Source organism: Anas platyrhynchos, chromosome 9 (assembly GCF_047663525.1).
Source record: "Anas platyrhynchos isolate ZD024472 breed Pekin duck chromosome 9, IASCAAS_PekinDuck_T2T, whole genome shotgun sequence".
NCBI lineage: Eukaryota > Metazoa > Chordata > Aves > Anseriformes > Anatidae > Anas > Anas platyrhynchos.
The window spans coordinates 8957139-8969960 of NC_092595.1; the positions used below are offsets into that span (position 1 = coordinate 8957139).

Sequence of the window (12822 nt, forward strand, 5' to 3'; positions counted from 1 at the left end):
GGGAATGCCTCAGATCCTGCGTTCTACCTGGGTCTCACTAGAAGTTTGGGTTAAAGAAATTGTACTTCAGAGACCTTGCGGATGAGCTATGCCATAAATAAGGGTGTTTGTGGGTGTTTGCACATTATAATGCGTTTATAGAAAAATAGATGGCCTTTACTCAGTTACACAAAATGCTGTCCCCATTTTGTTTCTTTTTCTGCAATGTACCTCTCACTCTTTATCTTACTTCATGCTATTAACAAGCTATTTTGAAGAGCAAAATTTTTGGTTTGTTCGTTTTAATTAGCCCCATGTTCTTGCCTGTGATATAGCAGATCTGAACTAACTCTTTGGGGTCCCAGGAACGTTTGAATAGTCTTTATCTTGATGGGGGCTTCAGTATAAAGAGATGTCAGTACCCTTTCTTCCTGCTTCTCCCAACTCAGTTTCCAGTGGAAGTGTTCAATGATAAAGAAGACATTCACCCGAAAGAGTTACCTGCTTCTGCTTTTCCCCTCCCCTGAGAGCAATTATGAACTGTTTGAAAGGGCTGTCCTTGAATGCAGCATTTCTGATATCTCTACCAGCAACTGCAGTACCGAAAGCACCTGTGCAGGCCACTCTGCAGTGTTACAACACAAGTCATTAACTAGTCTCAACCCTTTCCTAGATAACCTGGTAACCCAGCTACAATTAGTCAATTTATGCTAGACTGTGCCTCACGGGTGCTGACTGTGCAGCTAAACAGCCCCAGTGACAAAAGAGACAATTGTCAAGAAAAAAAGCTTACATGATTTTATTTTCTTTAGATCTTCAGAAAGTGTGAATGAATGTAGTACCATGGATCTTTTTTATTTTTAATGGTAGGTGGTCAGATGTCCTCAGAGAAGTACATTATAATGAGGAATTATGAGGAAATGAAGATAGGTAGCTTTCAGTGTTAGTGAATTTTCTTTGACAGAACTAAAGGAGCATCATTCGCAGGTGAGATTGGAACCCAAGCACATTCTATTGAACCTTTCAGTTACAGGGGAGTCTGAGATATCTGGGATCAAGAAGCACGTTGGAATGCTTGGATTAATCATTATTTTCAGCGTGTCTCCTCCTTGCATGTTGTATTCTTTTCCCCCTTCACCACATGCTATTTTCATTCATTGTACACCTGTCATTGGCCCTACAGCCCTCAAGTCAGGAACTTTCTCTGGGGTCACGGAGAAGAAGTTTGTGCTATGGAGCTATATGGAAACAAAGGCAAAAGTTGGGGAAGATCAAGTTTGGGTTTTCCTGGGCATGACTCTGATTGTGAACGGTCATCTGGAAAATCTATAATTGTTGGCATCTCCTCTAGATACGGGTCAGTGAAGGAAGTACCTTCATCGGTACTGGGGGATTGAGGGCCCAGGTGGGATAGCTCACGAAATTTTGCACTGGGAGCTGTGAGAGAATCCTGCGTGCTTAGAACTGGAATGCGATAGATAGCTCCTGTTACCTGGAAGGGGAAGTATTTTCCTGGTGGGCCTGTCTTGTTGCAGTGATGTCGGTGGTGATGATGGGGATGAGGATGGTGTCCTGGAGGAGGACAGTGTGGTCCATGATGGTGAGGAGGATGTGGGTGATGTGGCCCATGATGGTGGGGATGACCGTGTGGTCCACGGTGGTGAGGAGGATGTGGGTGATGTGATCCATCAGGAGGGGGAGGAGGAGAACCATGTGGTCCATGGTGGTGAGGAGGATGTGGGTGATGTGATCCATCAGGAGGGGGAGGAGGAGAACCATGTGGTCCATGGTGGTGAGGAGGATGTGGGTGATGTGGCCCATGATGATGGGGATGACCGTGTGGTCCATGGTGGTGAGGAGGATGTGGGTGATGTGGTCCATGAGGAGGAGGACAGTGGGGTCCATGATGGGGAGGAAGACCATGGGAAGGACCATGTTGTTCATCATCGGGAGAAGGAGAAGGGGACTGCTCTGTTTCATCTTGGGGAAGAGAACTACGTTGTTCATCATAGGGAGAAGGGGTACGACCTAGTTCCTCTTGAGGAGGAGGTGGAGGACCGTGGTGTGGTGGGCGAGGGCGGTTATGTCGTCTACCATGGTAGGGAGGAGATTCTTCGTGGCTGTCTTCCTGTTCTCCGTAGAAACCATGGCTATGCTCAGCGTCTTCAGGTTTGGATTGAAAATGTGGTGGGCGTCTGTCCCTGTGGCGATGTCTGTGACCAAAATGATGGTGGGGATGTCTGTGTGGCCCACCCGGGCGTGAGTGTCCGCATCTGTGTCCATGGTGAAGCTGCTGTTTATAAAAACACCAGGGAGAGATGCATTAAGTGAGATGTTAAGAGAAGAAAGTGGTGACAGAGAGGTGGGAGTTAATAGGTTTACATTTACAGTTCCAGTGATTTGTAAGGAAAAGAAAAGCTGCATTTTTTTCAGGATATACGAGAAGGAGTAGATGATAAAATGCTGAATTACTGGAAAGCATCTGGAAATACTATACCATAACAAAATGGAATGATCTAACCAACTGAGCAAAATCTGTAGCGGATCAAAGCAAAATAAAAACCACACTGGATTAGCTGTTGTAATATACACTGCAATACCAACTACAGAATCACAGAATCATTTAGGTTGGACAAGACCTCTAAGATCGAGTCCAACTGTTAACCCAGCACTGCCAAGCCCACCGCTGAAGCATGTCCCTGAGCACCACAGCTACACCTCCTTTGAATACCTGCAGGGATGGTGACTCAACCACTTCCCTGAGCAGCCTGTTCCAAAGCCTCACAACCCTTTCAGTGAAGGAATTTTTCCTAATATCCAACCTAAACCTCCCCTGGCACAACCTGAGGCCGTTTCCTCGTCTTATCACCTGGTGCTTGGGAGAAGAGACCGAACACAGAACACATATAATAAAGATCATTTCCCCTCCTCGTGCCTTCTAAAATTCCCTTTGAACTTGTAAATCTCTACTCACTTTAACTAAGGAGTATGATTAGAGCGAAGACACTTTCAGATGAAGCAGTGGGGACAGCTCGATGCTAATTAATCCTCTGATTGACCTAGTAGTCAAAAAGCCAGTCCGTCCTCGCATGCTGCATCACACCCGGGGAGTAATAACAGGGCACAAACAACCTTTGCAACCTTTCTTCTGTCAGGCTGGACTGAGGCTGCAATAGCCTGCATTAGGAAATAGCCAGAGACGTTTCAGTAATTCAGTACATACCCAGGGATGGTAGAGTTCACAGCTTATATCTGTTCTGTCGGGACCATCTGAATCACTGGCGATTCGTGCCTTGCAGAATCCCTTTTGCTGAGCAAAACAAAAGAAAAAACAATGCCCGTCTGGGTTCAGGTGATGGAGATAATAGAAGCCACTGAAAGGTCAATGTTTTAAAAGTTATGCTACTTCCTTTGATACCTAAGTATGTTTATATAACTTAGATCCTGAGCTTTCTGGCCAATGATACTTGATACAAATGAATAAAATATATTTAATTTTTGAGTGTTCTTGCCTGTGAAGACCACTTCCTCATATGCGTCTAGAGGGCTGCCCCACTCTCCAGCTTACTTCTCTTTTGATGTCTGTAAAAATTAGCCATTTACTAATATCTACACAGGCTGATTTTTGTTCTTTTCTGTCAAACATCTGTTCAGACTGGGCTACTCAGAAACTTTGCTCAAAGTCCTCAAAACCAGACACTGCATAGCTATGCTGTTTGAGATGAAGCTCAATGTAGAGCTTTTTTCTGTATTTATTTTTGAGAAGTAATTTGTTGTAATCTTTTAGCATTACTTCCCTTAGCATCCCATTTACAGTGACTGTCCAGTCATCATGCATAGAACTGTTCATGTGGAAAGAGCACAGAACTCAAGAAATGATAACAAACGTTGTCATTACAGAAATATCATGATCATTACTATCAATGATAGAAAATAATCTGTGTATGCGTTCTCTAGCAGCTGCTTTATCTTAGTACATGCTAGGGCCATTAGTAGCCTATTATGACGAGTGATTACAAATGGTAATAGCATTTTACACACACAACAGTGGTGTCAGCACTGAGAACAGAATTCAAAACCTCTGGCTATCTGGCTTGTGCTTCATTCTAGTGAGCTTTTAGTTCTGCCACCAATTTATTCACAATCCTTTCCAGTCTTCTGGAGTATAAGGAGCCAGAGAAGGAAATGGATCTACATAAAAACCCCGTCAGCTCTGCAGGTTTTATTTTTTCCGTATTTTTATTTCATTCCTTCCATTTCATTTCTGTGGAATAATTTATTTTGGTTTGTTGCTGCTGCCTAGTACTTTATTTGCTGCTGACTGTCATTGTAAAGGGAAGGTCGGGTGAAGAGAGTACTTTGATAATTATCTGTAGATAGGCCTGAATTATTCCACCCTATGTTCCCCTGCAGCAGAGGAGAAAAAAGTAATCCTGGGCTCACTGGGATGGCACAGTACATATATCTCATTCAAAATCTATCAGTCATGTTAGTATAAATGTTTTTATGAAGATAGCATGAATAATTTGCTAGGGGAATGGCCACAATTTGAAGGTGAAAGCCAGATCCAAAGAGAAGACCTGAGCTCTAGATCTGAAATATGCAACTCCAGTTACATTTGGATTTGAGATTGGCTCCTTAGAGAAGGAGTACCTGTGAAATTGGGATCTGCACTTTGATATGCTGGATTCTGAATTTTGAGTTTGGGTGCATGCTTACAGGAAATGTTTGGAATCATTGTGATAAAATCTTCCTGGTGTTACCCCTTCCATCATTTTTCATTCAAAGACTTTACTCACAGCATGCCAGTTATCCAGAACGTCACAATCCAGTGCCTCCTGTGTCTGTTGCACATCTTTGGAACAGTTGGTCTCCCTTATAGAGAATCCTAAAGTGAGAACTTCATTGGAGTCAGTCTGAAACAGAAGTCAAAGAAAAAGTGTGACAGGTGGTTTTTCTTTTTTCTGTAATTTTAAAAGCAACTATACTCTATACTCATCAAAATCCTGTCTACATCATGCATTCATTACCTGTGCTGTTCAAAAGTTCATACACACATGCGTATTCAGTAAGAAAAATGGATTTGATTATTTATACCTCGCTTTCCTCACTCCTTTATAGGAGTTCCAGGAGATGGTTGCTTTGTTTCGTTGTCTGGCATGTGTGTATTATAAAATCTCTTACAGCCTGTGTTTTTAGGAAGTAGAGTCCTTAGAGTCTTCTCCCTAAATTGAACAGCTGCTCCAATGAAAATGGCAACCACCCCCTTCCAGTGATGGAAGTGCATAGTACTACAGTGCTGATGTTAATTTGGGATGAAATTCTGCCAGTTTCTTTGAGGTTGTTGCTTTCTCTAATGTCAGCAGCATTATTCATAGAGGAGGCATTGCTCCATAAGAACAGAAGGCCTTTGTGATCCTGCTAGAATCCATAAAGAGATGCTTCCCTTTAAGTTTCAACTGCAGTAGTAGTTTATTTCAAGTCTGCATTGAAGATGTCCATAGCATGCGTGCACTCAAGTTTCACTGATTTAACTGAATTTTTACAAGTAGTTGCACATACTCTGTGGTATACTTTTTAATCAAACTTCATAGTTTCTAGGTGGTACACAGTCTACTGAAATCTAGTGGTACAATCGGGATTCTCACTGTAGCTAAAGACAGAGAAGTGTGAAGACAAATGAAAACAAAATGGTTTGGGAGAAATCCTGGAATCCAGGCAAATAGAAAACAGCCATGGGCTGAGTGTGAGGAGGGATACGTCCTGCATGGGACAACAGTGCAGAACACTGTTAAGATTCTGTGCAAAGTTTCTGCAGGGAGGTGGGATTGGCACGCTGTAATTTGGGCAGGTTCTGGGAACAACACGTATTATGGAAGGGGCCGTGGGACCTCATAACAGAGGTGTCCTGAACTGATACACTTGTACAGAACGATCCTGTGCTGTTTAGGTGAAGGTCTCCGGTATCTACCAGCAAAAAATAATGGTGGTGCAAGAGTTAGGCTTCTAAACAACCAAACTAAAAGGGAAGCCTTTGTGTCAACATTACTCAGAGATGGAGGAGTTACCAGAGCCAGTAGTTCCCCAGGAGGTACAGCACAGAGACACATTTACCTCCAATCCTTCAGAGCTCTCAGAGTGCTGCTGTGTTCTGCAGCAGCCAAAATTATTCTGGATGTGTCCCACTTAGTGTTGCACCCATGTGCTAAATATTCTAATAGTAAAAAGTTATCTGGCTTCATCTGCCAGGATGTATGGCTGTGGTAACACACATGACTGTACATCTTGATGAACTATGGTTCGTAGTAAATAAACTCTTGTATGTTGGAATTTGTTAGGTAAATAGGCATGCAAAATTAAAAATAAATAATATAAAAAAAAAATGCACCCAAAGAAGGCAGGCATTTGGAATGCCATCCCACTGCCATGGTTTTCAGCAGATGAGAAATCCTTTTCCTTTCATATGCCTAAATTAAGTTTATAAGACTTTGCAGAAGTAGGACCTTCAATTTTAAGCAGATTACTTATGCTGAGAGGTTACATGCAGTATTTCTGATCCTAAAAGGATTTGAGTTCTGGGCCTATGTTTTTGGATCTGCTCCCAAAATGTCATTTGTAAGTAGTTCGAGGACAAAATGCCACTTACCGTCTTTAAAACCTTTTCAACTTTGAGGACACTGAAGTAGTTTGTGTGGTTGCTCTCGCTGTTGAATTTTTTCAGGGCCTTTGCAGCCGTATCTTTATGTTGCTCAGTGACTTCTAAGACTTCACCTTTTACAAGACAGTCTTTGCACTGTATTAAACTGGGAGGAACTGTAAAAACAGAGAAGTTAGTCATGTTGCAATAGATACTCTAGGGAGTAAAATCTGTGTATGTATCTTTGATGTGACCTCATAAGAAGAAGCTGAAATACCAAGTGTTTCCTTGGAGGTAAAATACCTATTTCTCATGCTACAAATACAGGTTTCTCCTGTCATGTGAAAAAAGACTACTGTGAAAAAGTATATTCTTATACACCTTCTAGCTCGGCTTTAGAATTTAACCCTGAAATGGGCATTCTTTCCAAGTTCAATTTTTTCTGATGCTCATTATCAAGTTTTGGTGGGCTGGAGTGATGATACCATCTGACACCAATAAAGTCAGTTTAGAAGAGCTGGGTACTCTTAATTCTATTACTCATTCTTAACATACCATTGGAATTATCTAAAATCTGAATTGTAAACAGATGAGATTGGTTTGAGGTGTGTGTTAGCTTCCAACAGTTGTTCTTTTACCTGGACTTAGTGTACAATTAAATGCATGTAGTTGAGGTTTCTTCAACAGCTGGCTCGTATGCATGATAATCTTACATTGCCCAAAGTCCTGAGGGGGAAAAAGAATATATGACCATAATGTTATTTGCATTGGATTTAATTGGATATAGTTGATTGTAGAAACGATGCCTCCTCCTAATGTTCAGCATTTCTAAGAATAACAGATGTGGCCGTTAATGAAATGTTTGATCTAGTACCATTCAAAGATTGTTTTGAGGTACAAGTCTCCAACAAAAGACTTTATTTTAATTTTCAGTTTGCCTGACTGAGGAGACCAGGGAAAACTAATAGAGCCTTCTCAGTCACTCTAAGACTTATTTACAGTGAGATAATAGTAGCTAGCAGGGGAACTTAGGATACTCAAAGGTTATATAAATCTTTATCAAAGAGTGGATGAACCTTTTCTCACATTCATTTTCTCTTAATAAAAAGAGTAAATGACTTCTTTTCTCTTCTCTCCTCATGGCCTTCCTGCTTTGTCCTGTGTGGTAGTATCAGCACTCTCCTATTTAAATAAAGTTTGCACAGGTAGCTCCCAGCCCAGACTGCATCATTGTACTGAAACAAATAAGGACAAGGACTGCTGTGTACCCTGTGCGTACTGACACTGCTCGTCTTTTACATTGTCATGGCACAAACACTACAACATACAACTGACTAGGTATAACACAGGCATTTCTGGCTTATAAACTAGGAATATGAGTTTAAAAAAAAATCATTTCTATTGCCCTTTAGTTGTTAGCAATTTATTCTCAAGTTCTGTTACCAGCAGTGGAAAAATGGAGTATAGCTCCTGTAAGACAACTAATTAAACACAGTTGTGCTTTATTTGATGAGTCACCCCTTTTCCAAACCTTTAGCTGATGTTTTACAACTCTAGAATCCAATAGATGTTACTTTATAGTGAGCCATATTAAAGCCTAGCCTTCACTTAGGGATGTAGTAGCACGTGAATTTCTGGGCAGTTCAGGTGAAGATCAAATTAATGCAATATTGACGTATGAATCTGCCTGGGTGCTGTTACTTGCCATGGAATAGACGTCACCATATTCACAAGACTCCCAATGTCTTCCAGATATTACAGGGCATTCAGTTTCCAGCACATCCAAAGTTAAGAAAAAAATTGATGAATTTCTCTGGAAGAGAAGTACAGATAAAAAAATTCATATATATTATTTTAATTATATATTATATGTATACACACAAGAAGCTTGGTCTGAAAGAAACTTTTTAATAAGTAGGTAAATTTCATCTTTAATGTAGCTTCCCCAGTTCTGTATTGAACTTTTTCTGAGCTGAAAAGGGCAGAATCATAGAACGGTTTAGGCAGGAAGGGATCTTTGGAGGTCATCTTGTGCAGCCACTCATTCAAGGCAAAGCTAAGTTCAAAATTAGATGAAAGTTAGATCAACCTTGTCCAGCTGAGTTCGATATATCATCAAGACAGATGTTCTACAGCCTCTCCGGGCAGTTCCAGTACTTAACTGTTTGCTCTCTGATTTTTTTGTGTGGCCTTATATCAAGTCAGAATTTCCCTTCATGCAGCTTATGGCTGTTACCTCTTAACCTTCTGTAGAGAACCTATGAGAAGAGTCTGTTACTAACCTGGTGTCCATCACGTGTGGAAAATGTTAACGATGAAAAGTTTTCCTTCCCTCCTGATTTTTACATTGAGCACATTGGTCTCTTAGCAAACCTGTTGTCTAGACAGCCTGTTTGACAACTACATCCACTTCAGATGACCTTAGTGACCAGTTGCCGCTTCAGAATTTTGTTTCCTGCCCTGTTTATTCAGGGAGCGATACAACAAAACTGAAATATCTCTGTAAAGTCAGGAACCTTAGCTCTGAAATTCTTCTAGTATGTTTTATTTCTGGAGCAAGTAGGATAGGGAATAATGATTTGACTGCCAGGGTAATGGAATGTGATATTAAGAATTAACTGTGGTCCACAGAAACAGTATGGTATTTGTCTGTGGGGAAAGGAATCTCAATTCACATTTGGAATGAATTATGTAAACTTCAAGCAACCCCGGTATGGACATTCAGAATGAAAACAGACATATTTCATTTTATCATTTAGATAAAATGATGCAAAGCCCTTCACTGTGAATAAGCGTCCTCAGGTTTTATGAAATTTCATCCATTCAGATTCCTCTTTCAGAGTGTTTCTGTATAAACAAGACCTTGGGAAAGAATTCCAGCAGTCTAGTGTAATATTTTTATTAGTAAGTATCCACCACTGTCATGTTAAGCATTAGTTTTGCAGTGTGCATATGGCTTAGCAATGTCTCTATTTTAAAATTAAAGGCTAGGTGATTTGCACAAAGACACATGTGGCAGAAGCAGGAAACCAGAACCGTAGCTCTCCTGGCACCTGTCCTGCCTGCTAGCCACATGGTTGTTCTCTCATAAGGGAGAATATTTTATTGTATAAATGAGCATCACTATTTTATTTTATAAATCCCAATAATTTGTGATTTCTCTATGCTGGAGAAGACTGTTTGCATCCTAGATGAGCTCTTCAATCATCAGGCTATTGCATGAAAATCAATTAGTATCACTCCCCATGTCCTAGTCTTCGAAAAACAGAATGTTCTGATTTTTTTTTTTTTTAAATGTACCTGAAAACTTGTAGCAATCTGGATCTTCAGTCTCTTTTTGAGCTTCTTCTCCTCTTAACAGGCAGTTAGTTTTAAACAGCTCCATCAAAACTAGCTTTTAACTAGCTTTTTTTTTTTTTCGTTGCCGTAGTGAGGTGTGTAATACAGCTCATGAACATTGCAGACGTGTAGATTGTTGTTGACAACCCAAGCAGTTAAAAGGTAGCCAAGTGTACCAGTAAATTTGCGTTTCCTTGATCTCTTTTATCTAATAGCTAAAGAAATTGTGTGTTCTGTTGCTTTTTTGGCTATTGATTTGCTTTGGCATTTAGGCAGGCAATGATTGAGAAAAGCTCATGTATGCTCTCTAGGAAATAGCAATAGGAAAGAACCTATGAAGTGGGAAATGGATGACTGATGTAGGCTCTCTATCCAGCCCTTCCCCTTTTTGCAGAGTGGTATTTTCATCTCCTGTGTCTTCCTCAACTTTTCTCCATTCTCTGCAGTTACCCAGCAATCTCCAAAATTAAGATCAAAACAAAATACCTGTCATGAAGTATACATTGATCTAGTTCATGTTAAACATTCACAGATTGAAGAAACCCTCTGAGTATAAATTACGAACATAACATTTGAGACCTGACAACAGAGCAGACAGATTAATTTCCAGTATTATATAAAGCTGTTCAGAGCATCTCCTATGCTAACATCTGGTCAGCCAAGGAAATAGAGGGCAGTCAGCGTCCTTTGAAATCAAGCTTACACACAATAAATCATGCACAAATTAATACTGTGATAACATAAATCACAGCTGATTCATTGAATTACATCAGCATTGCTCTGTTAAAAACAATAATTATCAGCTTTTAATGATCTGTCTCATTATTTTAAAATCACCATCCTGTATAAATCAGCTTTTTAATTGATACTTACTGTACGTAGCTCGTGTGCATCAGCAACACGGAACAAACCAAAAACATAACCTTCTCTGCGATGTCTGTTGACCAAATCCAGGGCCACTCCTGCATCTGCTTCGGCGGTCTTGCAGTCTGTAGGTGTAAGGCGTGTTTTGGTTTGGGCATTATAGCACTGCAGTAGTGTTAGGAAAAAAAATGAAGTTAGATAGAGCATTTTGTTTGTGGTGTTAGGTCACCACTGCCCGTGCCCTGATAAAGCCAGTATTCTGCTTTACATCAGAGTGGTCTGCAGAAGTTGTAAATGAATGCTAAAAGGGCATGGTTTTATATAAATTTAAGTGTTGTGTCACAAGGCTATTACCTTGGCCCTGGATTAATGTTTACAAACAGTAGGTAAATGATTACATAGTGATTGAGCAGATTTTGAGAAAAGTAGTCCTTACAGTGCTTTCTGGACCATTCATCAAAGGGAGTATGTTTGTGATTCTTTAAGCAGGCATTGTGCAATTGTGTTTTACTATGAAGAATATTTAGCTTCTAACAACATGCTGATGAGCCTCTAAGTAGGATGGTCCAGTTTATGTGTGCAGGTATTATGCAATCTTGGTTTCTTGTTTACTATGAAAATAGCTGAAATACAAATACGCTGAGATATTTGTGGTCATATTATGGCTATATCCGTATCCTTGTTGTTGCAGGTCCTTAATGAGGAGAGAACCAGTGAAAGGGAAACAAGGTCACTCAGATTTGGAGAAGGGTTGTAGCCCAATGTGCCCTTGCAAGCAGGTGGTCTATAGCCTCTATGTAAGTACCTGCTACTCCTCCAGGTTGGGAAAATTTTGAGCAGACTTTCATCAGCTTTACATCTTTTCAGAACAGCACACAGAATAGGATTGACTGGCTTAATACCAACACAATTGAGGCATGGCATGAAGTGATATAAATCTAACTTTGCACTCAGTCTAAGTAGTTTTATGTGCTCTTTGGCTGTAGTAGCTTTCAAAAGACTTACTTAGGGAATTGCTGATTTTTTAGTATTTATTAAAATGATTCAGTGCATAGTAATATTCATAGCTTTCGCAGGATATCTCAGTATTCTCTACAAAGCAGAAAGGAGAAGATATTGTCTTGTTTTATTCAAAATGTTTTATTTAGGATAGCTCAAGACTTTCTTAAATGGCAGTAATGACACTGTCAGGGAGTGGCTAAGGTTTCAGTACAAAATTCAACCTCTGAATAAGAAAATACAAAAAGTCAATGTAAGCCCAAAATGACAAAGTCAGATTCAGATCAATTTTCCAAATCCAGATTGGTGTGAGAGATTGGATCAGCTTCTTACAGAAAAAGGTGCTACCTGCATAATTGACTTGGGTTTACATGTTTGACTTTGAAGGGTTTTTTTTGGCTTATTTTTGTGAAAAACACTAAGAAATATTGTGGGCAATCATACTTAATCCTCATTAAATTAATTCTTATTCAATGAAAGCCAACTGTTAGCATGTCTGTCATCTGAGAAATCACATTCAAAAATGCCCAGAGCCAAAGTAGTGGCATTCTTTTATAGTTAGTTCAGAATTCACTTAATAGTTCTCTGTAAGCCAAATGTGGTATCTTATAATATGATGGTGATGTGCACTTAACACTGGTGTGAATCAGCTTAAAACAGATAAAAATAGTATGTCTCTATGTAGTAGTAGTAAACTTCCGGAACTCTTTGCCACAGAACGATGTGGAGACAAACAATATCAACAGGGTCAGAACTGGTTTAGAAAAGTTCACGGACACACTTCCCACACATGGACAGCAGGTCCATGCTCCAACAGCATGGACCAAAAAAAGTTCCAAAAGTTCTTGGAAAGCTGGTACAAGTGGATACTAGGTCTAAGCAGAGAAGTACTCTTTAAAATCCCTAGTACAATGATTCTGGATACTAGAAAAGTAGAAGGGGAATGGATTGCAGAAGGGGGGCAGGCTTATATGCTTCTCCTAACCATAATCATTTTGCCACAG

The 12822-nt window shown here is 40.1% G+C and overlaps 1 protein-coding gene and 1 long non-coding RNA gene across 2 annotated transcripts in view; one reads left to right on the forward strand and one right to left on the reverse strand.

The window, feature by feature from the left end:
- The window catches only part of LOC110353630 (uncharacterized), a 100948-nt gene that overhangs the window by 29775 nt on the left and 58351 nt on the right, over nucleotides 1–12822 (forward strand). Inside the window, exon 4 of the long non-coding RNA XR_011811512.1 lies at nucleotides 11511–11616. This is a non-coding gene — a long non-coding RNA (uncharacterized lncRNA). The remainder of the gene's footprint in view (nucleotides 1–11510; nucleotides 11617–12822) is intronic.
- HRG (histidine rich glycoprotein) lies at nucleotides 764–11119 on the reverse strand. Its single transcript, XM_027464447.3, has 7 exons — nucleotides 10829–11119; nucleotides 8322–8429; nucleotides 7255–7342; nucleotides 6626–6792; nucleotides 4779–4895; nucleotides 3203–3289; nucleotides 764–2272 (listed from the first exon to the last, which is right to left on the reverse strand). Exons 1-7 carry the CDS (start codon nucleotides 11024–11026, stop codon nucleotides 1190–1192), a joined length of 1848 nt encoding a protein of 615 aa, XP_027320248.3. The 5' UTR covers nucleotides 11027–11119; the 3' UTR covers nucleotides 764–1189.

Coding starts and splice junctions, on each gene's coding strand:
- HRG (XM_027464447.3), bottom strand. CDS start 11,026: ATGCTCTATCTAACTTCATTTTTTTTCCTAACACTACTGCAGTGCTAT. Junction 4,896..6,625: donor TTGAAAAGGTTTTAAAGACG/GTAAGTGGCATT, acceptor CTTCTGTTTCAG/ACTGACTCCAATGAAGTTCT. Junction 2,273..3,202: donor GTGAACTCTACCATCCCTGG/GTATGTACTGAA, acceptor TTTTATAAACAG/CAGCTTCACCATGGACACAG.